Consider the following 22,046-nt stretch of genomic DNA (forward strand, 5'->3'; position numbering starts at 1 on the left):
TGTACACTATGTCAACCGCATTGCCCTCATCAACCCTCTCTTTTGCCTCATCAAAAAACTCGATAAAGTTGATTAAACACAATTTGCCTTTAACAAATTCATGCTGGCTTTCATTAACTAATCCACCCCTATCGAAGTGACTGTTAATTTTGTCCCTGATTACTGTTTCTAAAAGCTTCCCCACTACCGAGGTTAAACTGACTGGCCTGTAGTTGCTGGGTTTATATTTACGCCCTATTTTGAACAATAGTGCAGCATTTGCAGTTCTCCAGTCTTCTGGCACCACACTGTATCTATGTATCCAGTGCGCCAGCCTGAGGAAAGAGTGTTCGAAGATCAGGCCCTCAAATCTGCCACCAAGCTCTTGGTTTACAGGGCTGTAGTGATACCGGCCCTCCTGTATGGCACAGAGACGTGGACCATATACAGTAAACACCTCAAATCGTTGGAGAAATACCACCAACGCTGTCTGCAAGATCCTGCAAATCCCCTGGGAGGACAGACGCACCAACGTTAGCCACATTGTTCGCATGCCTGACACAAGACTCCCAAAGCAAGCGCTCTACTTGGAACTCCTACACGGCAAGCGAGCCCAAGGTGGGTGGAGGAAACGTTTCAAGGATACCCTCAAAGCCTCCTTGATAAAATGCAACATCCCCACTGACACCTGGGAGTCCCTGGCCAAAGACTGCCCTAAGTGGAGGAAGTGCATCCGGGAGGGCACTGAGCACCTCGAGTCTCATCGCCGAGAGTATGCAGAAACCAAGCGCAGGCAGCGGAAGGAGTGTGTGGCAAACCAGTTCCACCCACCCTTTCCTTCAACGACTGTCTGTTCCACCTATGACAGACTGTAATTCCCGTATTGGACTGTTCAGTCACCCAAGAGCTCACTTTTAGAGTGGAAGCAAGTCTTCCTCGATTTCAAGGGACTGCCTATGATGGTATCTATGGAGGGTTGGAATATTATGGCCAGTACCTCTGCGATTTTCACCCTCAATTCTCTCAGCATCCTAGGATGCATCCCATCCGCTCCTGGTGATTTATCTACTTTTAAGTACAGCCAGCCTTTCTGATACCTCCATCAATTTTTATCCTATCAAGTGTCTCAACTACTTCCTCCTTCACTGTCTATGGCAGCATCCTCTTCCTTGGTGAAGACAGATGCAAAGTACTCATTTAGTAATTCAGTTATACCCTCTGCCTCCATACATTGGTCTCCTTTTTGGTTCCTAATCGGCCCCACTCCTCCCCTTACTTACCCTTTTATTATTTATATACCTACAGAAGACTTTTGGACTACCTTTTATGTTGGTTGCCAATCTATTTTCACACCCTACCCTCTCTTTGCCCCTCTTATTTTCTTTTTCACTTCTCTGACCTTTATATATAGCCTGATTCTTAGATGTATTTGCAACTTGACATCTGTCATACGTACTCTTTTTCTGCTTCATATTCTCTATCTGTTTCGTCATCTGGGGAGTTCTGGCTTTAGTTGCCCTATCTTTCCCCCTTGTGGGAATGTACCCAAGCTATTTCCTCTTTAAAGGCAGCTCAGTATTCCACTACAGTTTTGCTTGCCAATCTTTGATTCCAATTTACCTGGGCCAGATCTATTCTCATCCCACTAAAATTAGCTTACCTCCCGTTTTTACTCTAGATTGCTCCGTCCTTTTCCATAGCTGATCTAAACCTTATGATGCTATGATCACTGTTCCCTAAATGTTCACCTACTGACACTTGACCCACCTCTTTCCCTAGAACCAGATCCACCACGCCTCCTCTCTCGTCATGCCAAAACATACTGATCAAGAAAGTTTTCCTGAACACACTCCAGGAATTTTTCCCCTTCTCTGCCCTTTACACTATTACGATCCCAGTCTATATTAGGATAGTTGAAGTCCCCCATTATTACTACCCTCTAGTTCTTGCACTTCTCTGTAATTTCTCTGCACATATGCTCCTCATATCTTTTCCACTATTTGGTGATCTATAGAATACACCTAGTAGTGTAATGACACCTATTATTTCTTAACTCTAGCCATATAGATTTTGTCCTTGACCCCTCGAGGACATCCTCCCTCTCCAGCACTAACATTCTCCCTAACCAATATTGTCACACCATCTCTATCTTACCCTTTCTAATATTTCCAGAACACCATCTAACCAGGAATATTTAATACCCACTCCTGCCCTTTGAGCCAGGGCTTCGTTATTGCCCACAACATCATATTGCCATGTGGCTATTTGTGCCTGCAGCTCACTTACCTTCATGCGTTCACATACATACACTGTAAACCCATCTTAGACCATCCTATATTCTTAGTTGGACCCTACCTAATACCTTACTATTTCTTCCTTTCGTGCTCTCTTCCCCTCTCAATCCCTTGAGCACTTTATTTTCCCTTTCTAATATTGCATTCTGGTGCCCATCCCCCTGGCAAATTAGGTTAAAGCCTCCTCAACAGCACTATCAAACCTCCCTGTGAGGATATTGATTCTGGCCCTGTTGAGGTGCAACCCGTCCGGCCTGTACAGATCCCATTTCTCCCAGAACCGGTTCTAATGTCCCAGGCATCTGAAACTCTCCCTCCTGCACCATCTCTCCAGCCACACATTCATCTGGTATATTCTCTTATTTCTATACTTATTGTGTTCCTAACACCGATGAGACTGCACACAGGGAAGTTAAAGTAACAGTGACCTCAGTCTTTATGAAGACATTCCAGAGTGAGGAACAGGCCTCAGGGGCTGGCTTATATACAGTGCTTCCAAGGGATGCTGGGATCCCTTGGAACTTCAGGGGATGCACTCCCTGATGGTGGAATATGGGAGTGAGGAAATTAATGCAATTGTAAGGAAAGACATTAGCTTGGATGATGTGGAATCGGTATGTGTGGAGCTACGGAATACCAAAGCGCAGAAAATGCTAGTGGGAGTTGTGTACAGACCTCCAAACAGTAGTAGTGATGTTGGGGAGGGCATCAAACAGGAAATTAGCGGTGCATGCAATAAAGGTGCAGCAGTTATCATGGGTGACTTTAATATGCATATAGATTGGGCTAACCAAACTGGAAAAAATACGGTGGAGGAGGATTTCCTGGAGTGCATAAGGGATGGTTTATTAGCCCAATATGTCGAGGAACCAACTAGGGGGGAGGCCATCTTAGATTGGGTGTTGTGTAATGAGAGGGGATTAATTAGCAATCTCGTTGTGCGAGGCCTCTTGGGGAAGAGTGCAGTGACCATAATATGGTGGAATTCTACATTAGGATAGAGAAGGAAACAGTTAATTCAGAGACCATGGTCCAGAACTTAAAGAAGGGTAACTTTGAAAGTATGAGGCGTGAATTGGCTAGGATAGATTGGCGAATGATACTTAAGGGGTTGACAGTGGATGGGCAATGGCAGACATTTAGAGATTGCATGGATGAACTACAACAATTGTACATCCCTGTCTGGCGTAAAAATAAAAAAGGGAAGATGGCTCAACCGTGGCTATCAAGGGAAATCAGGGATAGGATTAAAGCCAAGGAAGTGGCATACAAATTGGCCAGAAATAGCAGCGAACCCGGGGATTGGGAGAAATTTAGAACTCAGCAGAGGGGGACAAAGGGTTTGATTAGGGCAGGGAAAATAGAGTACGAGAGGAAGCTTGCAGGGAACAATAAAATGGACTGCAAAAGCTTCTATAGATATGTAAAGAGAAAAAGGTTAGTAAAGACAAACGTAGGTCCCCTGCAGTCAGAATCAGGGGAAGTCATAACTGGGAACAAAAAAATGGCAGACCAATTGAACAAGTACTTTGGTTCGGTATTCACTAAGGAGGACATAAACAAACTTCCGGATATAAAAGGGGTCAGAGGGTCTAGTAAGAAGGAGGAACTTGGGGAAGTCCTTATTAGTCAGGAAATTGTGTTGGGGAAATTGATGGGATTGAAGGCCGATAAATCCCCAGGGCCTGATGATCTGCATCCCAGAGTACTTAAGGAGGTGGCCTTGGAAATAGTGGATGCATTGACAGTCATTTTCCAACATTCCATATACTCTAGATCAGTTCCTATGGAGTGGAGGGTAGCCAATGTAACCCCACTTTTTAAAAAAGGAGGGAAGAGAGAAAACGGGGAATTATAGACCGGTCAGCCTGACATCGGTGGTGGGTAAAATGATAGAATCAATTATTAAGGATGTCATAGCAGCGCATTTGGAAAGAGGTGACATGATAGGTCCAAGTCAGCATGGATTTGTGAAAGGGAAATCATGCTTGACAAATCTTCTGGAATTTTTTGAGGATGTTTCCAGTAGAGTGGACAAGGGAGAACCAGTTGATGTAGTGTATTTGGACTTTCAAAAGGCTTTCGACAAGGTCCCACACAAGAGATTAATGTGCAAAGTTAAAGCACATGGGATTGGGGGTAGTGTGCTGACGTGGATTGAGAACTGGTTGGCAGACAGGAAGCAAAGAGTAGGAGTAAATGGGTACTTTTCAGAATGGCAGGCAGTGACTAGTGGGGTACCGCAAGGTTCTGTGCTGGGGCCCCAGCTGTTTACATTAATGATTTAGACGAGGGGATTAAATGTTGTATGTCCAAATTTGCGGATGACACTAAGTTGGGTGGCAGTGTGAGCTGCGAGGAGGATGCTATGAGACTGCAGAGTGACTTGGATAGGTTAGGTGAGTGGACAAATGCATGGCAGATGCAGTATAATGTGGATAAATGTAAGGTTATCCACTTTGGTTGTAAAAACAGAGAGACAGACTATTATCTGAATGGTGACAGATTAGGAAAAGGTGAGGTGCAACGAGACCTGGGTGTCATGGTACATCAGTCATTGAAGGTTGGCATGCAGGTGCAGCAGGCGGTTAAGAAGGCAAATGGCATGTTGGCCTTCATAGCGAGGGAATTTGAGTACAGGGGCAGGGATGTGTTACTACAGTTGTACAGGGCCTTGGTGAGGCTCCACCTGAAGTATTGTGTACAGTTTTGGTCTCCTAACTTGAGGAAGGACATTCTTGCTATTGAGGGAGTGCAGTGAAGGTTCACCAGACTGATTCCCGGGATGGCGGGACTGACATATCAAGAAAGACGATCAACTGGGCTTGTATACACTGGAGTTTAGAAGAATGAGAGGGGATCTAATAGAAACGTTTAAAATTCTGATGGGTTCAGACAGGTTAGATGCAGGAAGAATGTTCACAATGTTGGAAGTCCAGAACGAGGGGTCACAGTCTAAGGATAAGGGGTAAGCCATTTAGGACCGAGATGAGGAGAAACTTCTTCACCCAGAGAGTGGTGAACCTGTGGAATTCTCTACCACAGAAAGTTGTTGAGGCCAATTCACTAAATATATTCAAAAAGGAGTTAGATGAAGTCCTTACTACTAGGGGGATCAAGGGGTATGGCGAGAAAGCAGGAATGGGGTACTGAAGTTGCATGTTCAGCCATGAACTCATTGAATGGCGGTGCAGGCTCGAAGGGCTGAATGGCCTACTTCTGCACCTATTTTCTATGTTTCTATGAATGCCGTCAGCCGCAATCTTTCTCCCCAAAAACTCCCCTTCTGTTGCCATTAAGACGCATTTCGACCTCTTCAGCCGCAGCCCTACGAGATCCAGTCGATGGAGGACCTCCTCCAGGTTTTGTAGGTGCTCAATGGTGTCCTGACCTGTGACCAATATGTCGTCCTGAAAAACCACCAAGCGTGGTACCGACTTGAGTAGGCTCTCCATGTTTCTCTGGAAGACTCCTCCAGTTCCTGCATCATGTAGGCCGAAGTCAGGCCGAGCTTGGTGAACGTCTTGCCTCCTGCCAGCGTCGCAAATAGGTCGTCTGCCTTAGTAGCGGGTATTGGTCATGTAGCGAGAAACGATTAATAGTTACTTTATAATCGCCGCAAATCCTGACCGTGCCATCACTTTTGAGTGCTGGAACAATCGGGCAGGCCCACTCGCTGAATTCCACTGGGGAGATGATGCTCTCGTGTTGCAGCCTGTCCAGCTCGATTTCCACTCTCCCTCATGTGAGGTACCGCTCGCGCCTTGTGGTGAATGGGTCATGTCTCTGGGACCAAGTGGATCCGCACCTTCACCCCGGAAAAGTTTCCAATGCCAGGCTCAAAAAGGGAAGGAAATTTGTTAAGAATCTGGGTACATGAGGCCTTATCGTCATGTGATAGCGCTCGGATGTCATCCCAGTTCCAGCGGATTTTGCCCAGCCAGCTCCTTCCAAGCAGTGTGGGGCCATCGCCCGGGACAATCCAGAGTGGCAGTTCGTGCACTGTGCCCTCGTAGGTGACCTTGACCATGGCGCTGCCCAGGGCAGTGATGAGCTCTTTGGTGTATGTTCTCAGTTTTGCGTGGATGGGGCTCAGTGCTGGTTTGAATGCCTTGTTGCCCCACAGTCTCTCAAACATCTTTTTACTCATGATGGATTGGCTAGCGCCAGTGTCCAGTTCCATGGCTTATGGGTAAGCCATTCAATTTTACATTTAGCATTATAGGTGGACATTTCGTTGAAAATGTGTGCACCCTGTGTACTTCAGCATCTGCCTCCTCTCTCTCAAGCTCGAAATTGCTTTGATCCACCATGGACCGATCTTCCTCTGCCATGTGGTGGTTAGCAGGTTTTGCAGAGCTTGCAACTCGTCTGCAAGCTCGTTGGAGGTGCCCCATTGTTCCGCAGCTCTTGCAAACATACCCTTTGAAGCGGCATGAATAGGCTGAATGGAAGTCTCCACAGCGCCAACAAGGTGTGAATTGCCTTGCAATATCCTTTGTTACGGACTCTGAGTCATCTGGGTCACCTGAGGCCTGCTGGCAGTTGCAGTCTCGTGGTTTCTGCCCTGTACATTTCTGCTCGCACACACTGTTCCAGTTAATTTATGAACATTGCTAGCACTTGTGTGCTGAGATTTGTTTGGTGTTATCACTGGTGGACATAATCGCCTGTGCTGTCACAATGACCTTGCTGAGGGTCGGTGTCTCTATAGTCAAAAGTTTTCGTAGGTTGGTCTCGTGGCCAATGTCCAGTACAAAAGATTATCTGAACATTTGCTCCAGGTAGCCATCAAACTCACATTGTCCTGCAAGTCGCCTTAGCTCGGCGATGTAGCTCGCTACTTCCTGATCTTCAGATCGCTGGCACGTGTAGAACTGATACCTCGCCGTCAGCAAGCTCTCCCTCGGGTTAAGATGCTCCCGAACGAATGTACACAGCTCCTCATCCGACTTATCTGTGGGTTTCACCAGAGCCAGAAGATTCTTCATGAGGCTGTAGGTCGGTGCCCCGCAGACTGTGAGGAGGACCGCTCTCCTTTTTGCAGCGCTTCCTTCTCCATCCAGCTCGTTGGCTACAAAGTACTGGTCTAGCTGTTCGACATAGGCTTCCCAGTCCTCACCCTCTGAGAACTTCTCCAGGATGCCCACAGTTTGCTGCATCTTTGCGTTGGATTTGTATACTCGTCGCCAGTTATTGTGTTCCGAACACAGATGAGACAGCACACAGGGAGGTTAAAGTAACAGTGACCTCAGTCTTTATTAAGACACTCCAGAGTGAGGAACAGGCCTTGGGGACTGGCTTATATACAGTGCTCCCAAGGGATGCTGGGATCCATTGGGACTTCAGGGGATGCACTCCCTGATGGAGGAACATGGGAGTGCATGCTTTACAGATACACAACAATACTCACTTGCGCGTGGCACCGGGAGTAATCCGGAGATTTCTACCTTTTTGAGGTCCTGCTTTTTAATCTCTTTCCTCACTCACTCAAATCTGCCTGCAGGACCTCGTGCCTCTTTCTGCCTACGTCGTTGGTACCAATACGGACCACGACTTCTGGCTGTTCACCCTCCCCCCTCAGAATGCTTTGCAGCTGCTCAGTGACACCCTTGACCCTGGCACCAAGAAGGCAATATACCATCGTAGAGTCATGTCTGCGGCCACAGAAACGCCTGTCTGCTCCCCTGACTATCGAATCCCCTACCACTATTGCTCTCCCACTCTTTCTTCCTCCTCCCTCCTGTACAACTGAGCCACCCGTGGTGCCATGGATTTGGCTCTGGCTGTACTCCCCAGAGGAACCATCGCCCTCACTAGTATTCTTAACCGAATACTGATTGGGGAGCGACATGCATTAAGGGGACTCCTGCACTACTTGTGGTGACGACAGCTACCGCTTAAGCTCCGAAACCTGGAGCTCGAGTTCCTCCAGCTGATCACACTTCTTGCACATGTGTTTGTCCAGGACACGGGAAGAAGCATCTTAGATTTCCCACATGACGCAGGATGTGGATCTACGAGACTGAGCTGCCTTGTCATGCCTCTTATTTAATAGATTATTAACTACTCTTCAGAAACTTAAGACCAAGATGTATCTAATTCAAGTTATTAATATATATTAACAGTTGCTAATTTATTATCATATTAACAGTTACTACTCTGCTAGCTCTGGCTTTATCCTTAACCAGCTATTTAATCCCAGATCCTAACTTGAAGGAAAAAAAAACCACGGCGTGACCTTTACCAACCAATCAGTTACTAGCAATCCTGTGACATCACTCCTGGGTTTTTTCTCTCTATGCTGCTGTCTCCTATTATTCTCGTTGCTCCTCGGCGTCTCCTTGTAGGTTCGTGCAGTGCTCAGCCTCTCGCTTCCGGTTTACATTCTTGCTGCTTCCTCGCAGGTCCATGCTCAACTGGAGTACTGTGTCCAATTCTGGGCACCGCACTTTAGGAAGGATGCGAAGGCCTTCAAGAAGGTGCAGAAAAGATTTATGAGGATGATTCCAGGGATAAGAGACATCAGTTGTGTAGATAGACTGGAGAAGCTGGGGTTGTTCTCCTTGGAGCAGAGAAGATTGAGAGGAGATTTGATAGAGGTGTTCAAAATCATTAAGGGTCTGGATAGAGAGAAACTGTTCCCATTGGCAGAAGGGCCGAGAACCAAAGGACACAGATTTAAGGTGATTGGCAGAAGGACAAGGCTACGCAAGAAAAAACTTTTTTTTGGTTGTAAATGGTTAAGGTCGGGAATGCACAGCCGGTAAGGGTGGTGGAGGCAGACTCAGTTTTCTCTTTCAAAAGGGAGTTGGATAAGTATCTGAAAGAAAAAAAAATTGCATGGCTACAGGGAAAGGGTGGGGGGAGTGGGAGTAGCTGAGAGTCAGCATGGGCTTGATGGGCCCGAATGACCGCCTTCAGTGCTGTAACCATTCTATATGATTCTATAATCCTTCATAATCTTGAAGACCCCTCTCAGCCCATCCTTTAAACCTTTTCAACTTCAGTGAAAATATCCCAAACTTCTCCAGTTTTTTTTCTTCAAGGTTCATAATTGTGACTCCTCATCCCTGGTAACTCTTACTGGGTCTGTGCTGCACCATTCACATTGATTTTCTGTCCTTCCTCCAGTGGAGTGTCCAGAACCCCGCACAGTGCTGTAACTACATCCTAATTAAGGGGCAGAGAAAAAACATTGTGGCCTGGCTGGTTCTATTGTCTAGAAATATTTTTCTACCTTTTTGGTCTTCACGATTGTTTAACTGGAAGAAGTTCTGGCTCCTCCACAGCTTGAGTAGCATGGAGTACAATTACTGATCTATACTTAAAGTTCAAATAATGGTGTGAATTCTTCACCCCCTCCCCAGTAGCTTTTTATTTATACACTTACTTCATGGAGTCTTGGCAAGTTCCATCTGTGTGACAATGGAATGGCATCAAATCTAGTGCATGATGGCTTTTATAAAACAGTATAAAACAGCTACACCTTGCAATGATCTGCCTCCATGCCCTTACCGCCTGATGCAAGGGTGTTGTGCTGAAAGGAGAGGCGATTAAAAGGCAACATGCACCTATTGAATGGAGGCTGGCACCAGAGTGAAAGTGTGTGTGGTACCCAGTTAGATTCCTATTAGTCTGCTGCGTTTTCTTCTTGCCAAGGTAAAGGTTGTCCAGAATCAGTGACAAAGAAATGCAATGAACATGACATAAGGACATAAGAAATAGGAGCAGGAGTAGGCCATACGGCCCCTCGAGTCTGCTCCGCCATTCAATAAGATCATGGCTGATCCGATCATGGACTCCGGTCTACTTCCCTGCCCGCTCCTCATAACCCCTTAATCCCTTATCGTTTAAGAAACTATCTATTTCTGTCTTAAATTTATTCAATGTCCCAGCTTCCACAGCTCTCTGAGGCAGCGAATTCCAAATGGAATTTAATTCAGAGAAGTGTGAGGTGATGCACTTTGGGAGGGCTAATAAGGAAAGGGTATACACATTAAGCGGTAGGCCATTTAATAGTGTAGATGAACAAAGGGACCTTCGAGTGCTTGTCCACAGATCCCTGAAAGTAGCAGGCCAGCTGGATAAGGTGGTTAAGAAGGCATACGGAATGCTTGCCTTTATTGGCCTAGGCATAGAATATAAGAGCAGGGAGGTTATGCTTAAATTGTATAATACTTTGGTTAGGCCACAGCTGTGTGCAGTTCTGGTTGCCGTATTATAGGAAGGATGTGATTGCACTAGAGAGGGTGCAGAGGAGATTTACTAGGATGCTGCCTGGAATGGAGAATCTTAGTTATGAGGATAGATTGCATTGGCTGGGTTTGTTCTCATTGGAACAGAGGAGGTTGAGAGGAGACCTCATTGAGGTGCACAAAATATTGAGGGGCCTGGACATAGTGGATAGTAAGAGTCTATTGCCATTGGTGGAGGGGTCTATTATGAGGCGGCATAGTTTTAAGGTGGTTGGTGGAAGGTTTAGAGGGGATTTGAGGGGGGGCTTCTTTACGCAGAGGGTTGTGGGGATCTGGAACTCGCTGCCTGGAAGAGTGGTGGATGCAGAAACCCTCGCCAGTTTTAAGAGATGGTTGGATGGGCACTTGAAGTGCCGTAGCCTGCAGGGTTACGGACCTAGAGCTGGTAATTGGGATTAAACTGGATGACCTTTTGTTGGATGGCACAGATATAATGGTAAGTACTGCAGGGAATAGAATACGGCCAGGGTGATCTCCTGGACTATTTTTGATCGCCTGGATGGGTCAGAGAGGAATTTTCCCAGATTTTTTTTCTCCCTAAATTGGCCTGGGTTTTTATCTGGTTTTTGCCTCTCCCAGGAGATCACATGGCTCCAGTTGGGGTGGAGTGTAGAATGTTTCAGTATAAGGGGTGTCGCAGTTGTATGAGGCGGACTGGTTGGGCTGGGTGCTCTTTGCCTTTCCGTCATTATTCATAGGTTTATATGTAACCTTTAGGGCTGCTGCGGCTCTTTGTCAGCCAGCGCGGACACGATGGGCCGAAATGGCCTCCTTCTGCGCTGTAAATTTCTATGTTTCTATAATTTAAATCATCATTCACTAATCATTAACGCCATGATTATAAATTTCTGCGTCAGTATAATGAATATAATTAGCACAGCTGGAAAGCTTGTAATTTTTTTATTAATTCAGCATGCTGAGGTGTTTTTTTTTTTTGGGCTGTTCTGTGTTCTACTTGGTGATGCTCTTAATGTAGATTAGAACTGAACCTTAGTTCAGCCAGCTCATGTGAGTCTTGTTCCCAGCATTGCTGACCACTGCATAGTTTGAGAAAAGAAAAGGCATTGAAGGGGAAATGGTATTTGTAACATGTCTTCAGTAGTAAATCTGCAAACTGGCAGAAAAAAAGTAATCTGCAATGGAGCACAAAGGGGGAAATGAGTACATGGCACATGTCCCAGCTAAACTCTGTTTTCACAACATTCAATGCAGAATAAATGGGCACTCTGTCCTGATATTCTCATGTCGAGTAATGCTGACTCAGGGACTGATTTGCGTATAAAATACCAAGCTGTGCCACCATAAATGGTAATGAAGCAATGAAAGTGACAGAATCTGATTCACTGAAGCTAGTCACTAATTGACTTTTTATGGTATTGACTCATTTTCGAGCTAACTTTAGGAAACCAGTCTCATGAGTCATGCAAGATGTACTGGATTAGGTTAAGAAAGAATTGATTTTTTTTTTTATTGATGAACAAGCAATAATGGGATTTTTTTTTTGTTGCAAAATTTCATACCATACTGGTCGAATGAACCAGACAGTACATGGGTAGAGGCTGTTTAGGTTTGGGGTGGGGTGAGGAGGGGAGAAGAATGTGACAGAAGAGCAGGCGAAGGTGAGTGGACAGCATGTTCACCGAGTTCATTGGCTTTTAAACGAAACTGCGATAGATCGCCTTGGTCGCTGTCAAGTGTGTGATTATGATCATACAGTATGATAATTATCCTGCTAGAAATATTCAGGATGACTAATTTTTCATTCAGTTGTACTGAAAGCAGGCAATCATTTTTTTTTTCTTTGCAGTGCTTATTAAAATTGTGTGAAGACATTCATTTTATTTTTGTACTGGATTCTTATGTGGTAGAGGCAGAAATCATTAAGAAACGAGACCAAAATAACTAACTGCAAATGCTTCACAGATTTGGTTTTATTGAGGCTAAATTTGAATCTGAAGCTTTGTCATGTGGTCTCGTTAGTTTCATCTCTTGATTATTCATGTCGACAAGTATCACTGGTTTCCATCTCATTAAAAATTAACTATAATATAATACAGATCTGTTTTGTTGCTGTGTGAAGATCAGGTGACCTCAACTTGCTCTAGGTTAAAAAGAGTTGGCTATTTGGAAGTAAAAGAAGCTAAAGTTAATGTAAAGGCAAACATAATTAGGATCTGGAGAACTATTGTATAAAACTCTGTTTTATGGACCATTACAGAACCATAATTGTAAAACCTTTAAGATTTGGACTGCATGATATTGGTTTTAGATGACCAAGGCACCCTTTCGACTCTCCATCATTGGGATAATTTTTGTCTTGTGACCTGATAGTGTTTCTCGCCTTCCCATCTACAACCTGCTTTACCCAGTCCCAAAGTTCCTTAGTGAAATGGTTTGGTTTTCAATTCAACCCATTTTTAGTTATGTAAAATTGTTCTCCATACCCGTACAAATCTAACCAGGAATTAAAAATTCCTCTTGTTTTTTTATAGTGCTACTGTTCCGGGTTTCCTATCGCAAATTACGTTTGATGCTTTGGATAAGGCACAATTTATTTCTTAACAACTGAGCTTGCTGGTTGAATGCATGCATTGTGCCAGCATAGAGAATGCTAGTTTGCAACCTCCATTCCCCAGCATCTGAGTTCTTTACCTTTTGCTGGAGACAAACTGAGGAGAGGCCTGTACTTCTCTCCTGAAAGTGGAAGAAAACCATAAGATTGAGTCTTCACAGACTGCTTTTACACAGCACTTAGCAGTTGGTTACAAGGCATAGATGTGTAGAAATGGCTTGTTCGATCACTCCTTTGGATAATGGAAGGGAAAGCAATTTAATGTGTAAGTAAACTAATAGAAAAGGGAGGCCACCCTATTTCTGACCTCTCTGAATGGATGTCTGCGTATCATTTGGCTGATTACTAGATAATACCACCTGCTGCTAAGCTTTGAAAGCTCCGCCACTTAATGTTGTCCGCATTGAGTATCTGCATTGTCCGCATGCCCGATACTAGACTCCCGAAACGAGCACTCTACTCTGAGCTACGTCATGGTAGGTGAGCCCCAGGAGGGCAGAGAAAACACTTCAAGGACACCCTCAAAGCCTCCTTGAAAAAAATATAGCATCCCCACCGACTCTTGGGAATCCCTCGCCCAAGACCGCTCAAAGTGGAGGAGAAACATCCGAGAAGGCACCAAACATCTCGAGTCTTTTCGCCGGGAGCACAGGGAAGCAAAACGCAAACAGCAGAAGGAATGTACGACAAATCAAGCGCCCCACCCACTTGGCTCAGTCGGTAGCACACTCACTTCTGAGTCAGAAGATTGAGGGTTCAAGTCCCACTCCAGGGACATGAGCATGAAAATCTAGACTGACGCTACAGTGCGGCACTGAGGGAGTGCTACACTGTCAGCGATGCTGGCTTTCGGATGACACATTAAACCGAAGCCCCGTCTGCTCTCTCGGGTGCAAATAAAAGATCTCGAAGAAGAGCAAAAGACTTCTCCTGATATCCTGGCTAACATGCATCACTCAAGCAACATTATGAAAACAGATTATCTGGTCATTATCACATTGCTGTTTGTGGGAGTTTGCTGTGTGCAAATTGGCTGCTTCATTTCCTACATTACAACAGTGACTACACTTCAAAAGTACGTCATTTGCTGTAAGGCGCTTTGGAACGTCCTGAGGTTATGAAAGGTGCTGTTTAAATGCAAATCTATCTTTCCTGTTCAAAATCATTCTTTCCCAGGTTCTTGCAGCTGTAGACCACTGAATTTACACTCTGGGCTCTGTTTCATGGTTGCTTAGTTCCCCTCCCTCCAATATTACAATTAAATCTGCAATGTTTCACCCCAACTTAATGTTAGTGCACAAGGTGATGAGTGCTCCTTATTGCGCTATGCACATTGATATGGTTACAATGCTAATAGCTGTTTTTACATCCATTTCTGGTATTAATATGTGTAGTGTTGATGCTTTAAACCTATTTTTTTGTTTTATTAGTAAAATCGAGAGGAGTATTGAGATAAAAAATTTGACACTGAGCTGCACAAATAGAAATTAGCGCAGATGACCAAAAGCTTGGTCAAAGAGATAGGTTTTAAGGAGCGTCTTAAAGGAAGAGAGAGAGGTAGAGAGGTTTAGGCAGGGAATTCCAGAGCTTAGGACCCAGGCTTAAACTATGGCCACCATTGGTGGAGTGATTGAAATCAGGGATGCTCAAGAGGCCAGAATTAGAGGAGTGCAGATATCTCGGCGTGTTGTGAGGCTGACGGAGATTACAACGATAGGGAAGGGCGAGGCCATGGAGGGATTTGAAAATAAGGATGAGAATTTTAAAATGGAGGTGTTGTTTAACTGGGAGCCAATGTAGGTCAGCGAGCACAGGGGTGATGGGCAATGTTCGCTGTAAGCTGCACAGCGCTCCAGTGATCCTGTGCAGCTGGCTTGCCGGCTTTTCTATACCAAAACCACATATTTTGAATGGGCTGGGTGGCGGCAAAATAAATTACATTGGTGATGGGTGAATGGGACTTGGTGCGAGTTCGGACTTAACAGAGTTGTTCAAAATTATGACCGGTTTTGATAGAGTAAATAAGGAGAAACTGTTTCCACTGCTCGGTAACCAGAGAACACCGATTTAAGATAGCCGACAAATGAACCAGAGGGGAGATGATGAATTTTGTTTTACGCACTGACTTGTTCTGATCTGTAATGCACTGCCAGAAAAGGTGGTGGAAGCAGATTCAATAGTAACTTGGATATATACTTGAAAAGGGAAAAAAATGCAGGACTACGGGGAAAGAGCAGGAGAGAGAGTCCGTCTAATTGGCTAGCTCTCAAAGCACAGACACGAAGGCTGAATGGCCTCCCTCTGTGCTGTAAGATTCTATGAATCATTTATTTAAAAGTAAAATTAATATTTGTAATCTCTAAATTCCAGTGTTGCTTTCACCACTTTAAAACAGTCTAAATGATTTCATTACCTTTACAGTACTGCATAGTCACTGAATAGTTTGAATTATTGGCACATTTCCTGCACAGAGCTTGCTGTCTATTATGACACATGACTGCTGTAGACTTGCGTGTTTTGGAATATTTAGTCCGGCCCCATACTGTATCTGCATTACTACAGAAAAGGCTCAGTATTGGCATTAATCCTCGTTGATAGGTGGGTACATCAGCTACTGTAACGGCTGTAAGTTTTAACAGCATTTAATGCAACAACCTGTAGCTCTAACTGGGCCGAATACTTGGAATGATTGAAATGTTTTAGCATTGTGAATGGCTCTATTGACTAAACTGCAGTGGGAGCTCTTCGATACATACATAATTCAAAACAATCTCCGTTTCCCAGGCATTGCTAAACGGTGAGACAAAGCACACAGTGCTTACTGCCATCTTTGCAGTGAGTCATCAAACTACCGCTTGTACCAATGCAAAACTTCACTTTAGCAACAGGATCACAGTACTGTGTTTGGAAGTCTCGTTTCTAATCTGGTAGGCATTTAGGGCCGTCAGTCAAAAGCTCCATTCATTCAAGTGTGTAGCCTGAATGTTAATCGCTGTCCCTCCTGTTCATTTACATTCAGTGCACAGCAGTACAGGGACTTGACTTGTACAGACTGAGCTGGCTAAAGCGGGGATTTGGTCCTGTTTATTTTAAATAAAACAGGTAATTTGTGCTGGCACATTTTTCAGTTGGTTTAGTTTGGAAACAAATGTGCAAGATTTTTGATGGTTTTTTTGTAGTTGTGGTTGCTTGTCATTAAGATATGGAGTAGAGCCAGCACTGACCTGTTGATTTTTATCCCCCCTTTTTATTGTTATTTGCAGCTGTGCTTCGATGTTGTCACTGTGACTCTTGCAAGGACCAGCACTTCACCTTAACCATGGCTCAGATCCTCCATCTTGAGATTCCGAATTTTGGGAACAATGTCCTGGGATGCCTGAACGAGCAGCGGTTAATGGGGTTATTTTGTGATGTCTCCATCGTGGTCAAAGGTCAAGCCTTCAAGGCGCACCGTGCCGTGCTGGCTGCCAACAGCCTCTATTTCCGGGACTTGTTCAGTGGCAACAGCAAAAATGCATTTGAGCTGCCCGCCACGGTGCCGCCTGCCTGCTTTCAGCAGATCCTTTCCTTTTGTTACACCGGCAAGCTCACCATGGCAGCCAGCGAGCAGCTGGTGGTGATGTACACAGCAGGCTTCCTGCAAATACAGCGCATTGTCGAGAAAGGTACTGAACTGATGTTCAAAGTGAGTTCCCCGCACTGCGACTCTCAAACCACCTCCATTGAAGACACGGGCTCGGAGCCGCAGAGTCCGTGCCCCCTGCAGCCGCCCGCCGCCCTGACGGTTGTGTCTCCGGCGTTACCCATTCCACTGCTCTCTCGAGTGAAGAGTGAACACTGCGAGCAAGATCTGACTGCGCCTGGCATTCACGCCCTGGCAAGCAAGCGCTCATTGGAGGCTGGCCAGCGCGAGAGTGTCGGTACCCTAAACTGTGCAACTCCTCTGAAGTTACCCAGAGTTTCCTATCCTGGATCCTGGGGTGCCACGACTTTTGTGCAGCCGGTAACCTACGCTCAGGCAGAGCGCACAAGCCCAGGCGGAAGCAGTAATCAGACCACAGACAGTCCAACTTCATACCATAACGAGGAGGAAGATGATGAGGATGAAGCATATGAGACTATGGCAGAAGATCAGTATGGACAGATGTATATCAAGACATCAACAGGATACCCTGGTAAGAGATGCTGACTTGTGTCGATCCACTGCTAACTGTGCTTTTTTTTTTCCTGGACACTTGTTCATTCACACTATCTCCTGCCTTCCTTCCTTCCCTGAATTTGGCTTCAGCAACTTCCTAAATTGGTGGGCTGAGAATGGAGTTCTAGGAACACATGGAGCTACAGGTGAGAGGGAAGAGAGCTGAAAGTGATCCCTGAGCCCTACTACGAATACCACTGCTGCAACAAGAGTCCATTGAAAAAGATGGCTGTGCGCAGAGTATGGAATATGGTCTTCAGCAATTCAGGCAGTGTCGTTGCAATTGTGGAAACTCCCAGATTGAATATAGAATCGTTTACATGACTGAAAGCAGGAAAACAGTGTGTGTTTTTAAAACGACATCATATCTAACCCAAACAACTGCAGCACCATTAGTTTAGTATCAGTAATGTAATTGGATCCATTCTGGGGGCCTACACAATCCAATAACTTGTCAACATGGATTTCAAAGGGGAAGATTCTGATTGACAGACCACCTCAACTTCCTTGAGAACATTACAGATAGATAGTACTCACTAATATATTTCTTTGGACTTTTAGAAAGCCATTCGACATGAAAGACACAATTAAACTGAAAGCCATAGAAATCTAGGGTAGAATGTGCAACTGGACAAGAAGCTAATTTAATTTTAAAAAGCAGCTGGAATATGACTGCAGCAGGAGTGTTAACTAGAGTCAGTGCTTTTAACCTCTAGTGTTAATCTACATAAATCACTAAAACTAACTAAGTTGGTGGCAACACTAAAATAGGGAGAGCAATAGAGACAGAGGATACAGCTAAACATTTACAAAAAAAATCCTTGAAGGATATGTTGATAGGGTTCGATGAAGTAGGGTGGGAGGAGGCTTGTGTGGAGCATAAACACCGGCATGGACCAGTTGGGCCGAAGGGCCTGTTTCTGTCCTGTAAATTCTATGTAATATGTAACTGAGCAGAATTGAATTTAACATTGATCGGTGTTTAAAAACATACTATTGATGAAATTCAATTTGGAAAGTGAGACTTGGAAAGGGATGTGGGAGTAATAGATATGTTGCTTTTATTGTTAATCTGATGGGCCAAAGCAGTTAAAGTCTACAGAGGTTATGCTGAGGTTTTACAGTGCACTTGGTCAGACCACACTTGGAATAATTTTTCAATTTTGGCCATAACACCAGACAACAATATTATAAAAATGCAACATATGTATTGGAAAAGGGTAGAGAAGGACAAGACTGAACCCAAGTGTAAGGGAAAGAGCTGTGAAACATTAGAAAACTCAGTTTTTCAGTCCAGAAAGACAACAGTTATGCAGTGGAAAACCTCATTGAAGTATACAAATGAACCCAAGCCAGAAAAGTAGGATGAAAATGGAAAGGTAAATTTGAAGGACAAATCCCTTTTATTCAGTGATTTATTTGGAGTGGTTTACAGAGTAGGCAATGAAGGGCAAAACATTGGGAATGTGTGTGGGTGGGGGGGGGGGGGGGAGGAGATGACAAGATTTGTTTGGATATAGTGACGGAATTAAAGCATTGGAACAAAATGCTTTGATAAGCCTTTTATTGTCTTCTACATTGGTTGAAATTCTCATGATCATATGATGCATACAGATGAGGAAGGGCATTTGGCCCATCCTAGATTATCTTTCCAGTTTTCTACTCTACCATTATCATCATCCAGCTATTCCTTGAATGATTCCAGGATTTTGCCTTCACAGTTATATGCAGAAGTCCATTCCACATGTCAATCACTCAGGAATTTCCTGATATCAATCTTAAATTTGCCTTTCAATCATTTAAGCCGGCTGTCACAATTTAATTTGAAGTAGTGTTGTGGCTTTCAACTTTTTGCTGTTTATTATCTTCACGGTCGCCTGTCATTCTCCAAGGCTGAAAGCCTAAGGTTTTCCAACCATTCCTTATAACTCAGCTCTCTGCTAATTGGGATCAGTGTTGTGAATCTTCTCTACCACTTCCAGGACTCGACTTGTGTCTCAGATGAGATGTTAAACCGAGGCCCCGTCTGCCCTCAGATGGACGTCAAAGATCCCATGGCACTATTTCGAAGACAAGCAGGAGAGTTATCCCCAGTGTCCTGGCCAATATTTATCCCTCAATCAACATAACAAATAAACAGATTATCTGGTCATTATCACATTGCTATTTGTGGGAGCTTGCTGTGCGCAAATTGGCTGCCGCATTTCCTACATTACAACAGTGACTGCATTCCAAAAGTGCTTCATTGGCTGTAAAACGCTTTGAGAGATCCAGTGGTCTTGAAAGACGCCATATAATTGCAAGTCTTTCTTTTCTTTCAGTGACATAATACTCAAGTTGTGGCCTATACTATCTATGTATAAGCATAACTTCCTTGAACCTACACACTACTGCTTTGTGTAAAAAAAAATTCAGCAAACAGTTTTATTTCTTAGTGGCTGTTTTGCAGTGATTGTACATGTTGAGCTCATGGTCTACTAACACTCTTGGATCTCTCTGTCACCCATGGCTATCTGAACATAATTTAGAGCGTACATGTGTCCATTTTTCATTCATAGGTAACAATTATAGGTCTCCCACTGCCTTCTCAGATACAACTCTTCCCACCTACCCCACTCATAGTTCAAAATTGTCTGCAAATCTGACCAGTTTGTATTAAGCTTCTAAACTCAAGGTTCTAATGTAAATTAGGAATAGTAAGGATTCCAACACCAATCCCTGAGCTGTTCCATTCAGCCTCCCCATCCCGATATTGCATCCCTCATAAATACCAGCTGCACCTCACCCTAAAGCCAATTTTTTATCCATTTACAAACATTAAATTATACCAGTAGCCTTTAACAAACACTAAATATGAACTATATGCAATTTTGTCAGTTTCCTGTGTAGTGCCATACTGTTGGGAATTCTTTATGATTGAACTAAACAGTCAAGTGAAAGCTTAGAAAAGCCTGAGTTAGTGAGGCAAGTAGTTAAATACGATGACTTTTCAGGTTTAAAGAGTGTGGCCAACAGCTCTCTATAGCAAAGTTAATGTAATAGGAATTACCAGTGTGCTGTGAATTTTGGAGTTATTTATAAATTTCTATGAACAGAAATCATTTGTGTAAAGCTGTTTATAAAATCAGCACCTGAAGTTTACTATCAATTATTGAAACAAAAGTTAATTGAATATTCTAATATCTAAGTCATCTGTGCTACTTCCTGGCTAAATGCAAGTTCCGCTTCTTAAAATACAGACAACCTCATTATTTGGATTACATTTTTGGCCAATATACAAGTTGCCCAGCCTAATAAAACAAACTATAAATATATTGCGGCTTTTTCCCTTTCAGTTATATAGAAATTGCATAGATCATAACATGGAACTGTGTTCAATCCATATTCCCCTTTGCTTCAACCACTTATTTAACCTATTCTTAAAAGATGATATGATCTCTGCTTCAACCAGTAACTCTGGTAGTGCATTCCACAACCCCACAACTGTTTATGTAGGGAAAAAACTCCTCTCTAGCCTAAAGCTTTTACATCTAATCTTTGTCCTCCTGATCGCTCAACCCCTGAAACCTGTCTGCTTCTATTTACCCTTCATAACTCTAAACACCTCTATCAAATCACTTCATAATCTCTTCTAGTAGAAACAGTCCCTGTTTTTTAAGCAAGGCACCACTTAATTCTATGTTGTTTGAACGCACAGTCTGACCATTTCTTTAAAACGACAGGTCTTGTTCCTCCTGAAAACTTTGAAATAGGTGGAAGTAGAGCAGAAATTGCTGGAAACACTGAGCCAGAATGCAGTGTGGAAAATGAGTGTTGTACATTACAAAATAATCCCAATAGTGAAACATGTTTACCACTATAATCTCTCGAATATAAGGCACTGTTTTTACTTTGTGAAATGAGAGTAGCCAATCAATACCCTACAGGGCAGCCTGATCGTGGTTAGGTTAATGTCTGCAAGATTAGAACAGTAAGGATTTTTTTCCTCCTGGAAATTTAACTTGTGGTTGTTCACACCTCTCAGTTGACTCTTGTGTTGTATTTGGGAGCCTTATTTGTTTGTTTCTGATTTGAAAACAAAAGTTTAAATCTTACCTGTTGTTCTAGAATTTGCATTTCTACATTACTGGAATGAGATGGAAATTAATGCAGATGATGTGCTGGGAGGAAAATATACCATTCAAACATTTTTTTATTTCACTTTGATGCAATGCTCAGTGCTGAGAATTGGGTATTGGATATGACGGCTAAAAGTCCCATGTTGTCGGGCATACATTTTTCATCTCCATAGTGCTGCGGCTGTAATCCCAGCAAATTTGGATAGCCATGTCCAGGTTAGAGTTAATATCAAAAGCAACTATATGTGGAAAAATGATTCAAACGAGAAGATTTTTATGAGCCATTTTTAGTAACCCTTTTTAAATTGATTTTTTTTATATACTGGCCCAGAATTTGATGGAGCGTAGCACCCTCCCTCTTGAGCTGGAAGTGTGAGTTGAGAGGCCAAGAGAGCATCTGACACCTTGGTGAATAATGGGACCAACCGTCTTTATCTCCTTAACCAATGAGATTTAAGGAAGGAAGGAAGTCTTGCATTTATATAGCGCCATTACGACCACCGGACATCTCAAAGCGCTTTACGTCAATGAAGTAGTTTTGGAGTGGAGTTACTGTTGTAATGTGGGAAAAGTGGCAGCCAATTTGCGCACAGCAAGCTCCCACAAACAACAATGTGATAATGATCA

The 22,046-nt window shown here is 43.8% G+C and overlaps 1 protein-coding gene across 4 annotated transcripts in view; it reads left to right on the forward strand.

Annotated features, from left to right (window-relative positions):
• LOC139233160 (nucleus accumbens-associated protein 2-like) overlaps positions 1-22,046 on the forward strand; it is a 101,910-nt gene that overhangs the window by 51,091 nt on the left and 28,773 nt on the right. For all 4 annotated transcript variants that reach the window (XM_070863748.1, XM_070863749.1, XM_070863747.1 and 1 more), the window contains one exon: positions 16,367-17,278. In XM_070863748.1, the coding sequence (XP_070719849.1) occupies positions 16,423-17,278 (856 nt within the window). In that variant the 5' untranslated portion in view covers positions 16,367-16,422. The remainder of the gene's footprint in view (positions 1-16,366; positions 17,279-22,046) is intronic.

Source organism: Pristiophorus japonicus, chromosome 20 (assembly GCF_044704955.1).
Source record: "Pristiophorus japonicus isolate sPriJap1 chromosome 20, sPriJap1.hap1, whole genome shotgun sequence".
NCBI classification, from domain to species: domain Eukaryota; kingdom Metazoa; phylum Chordata; class Chondrichthyes; family Pristiophoridae; genus Pristiophorus; species Pristiophorus japonicus.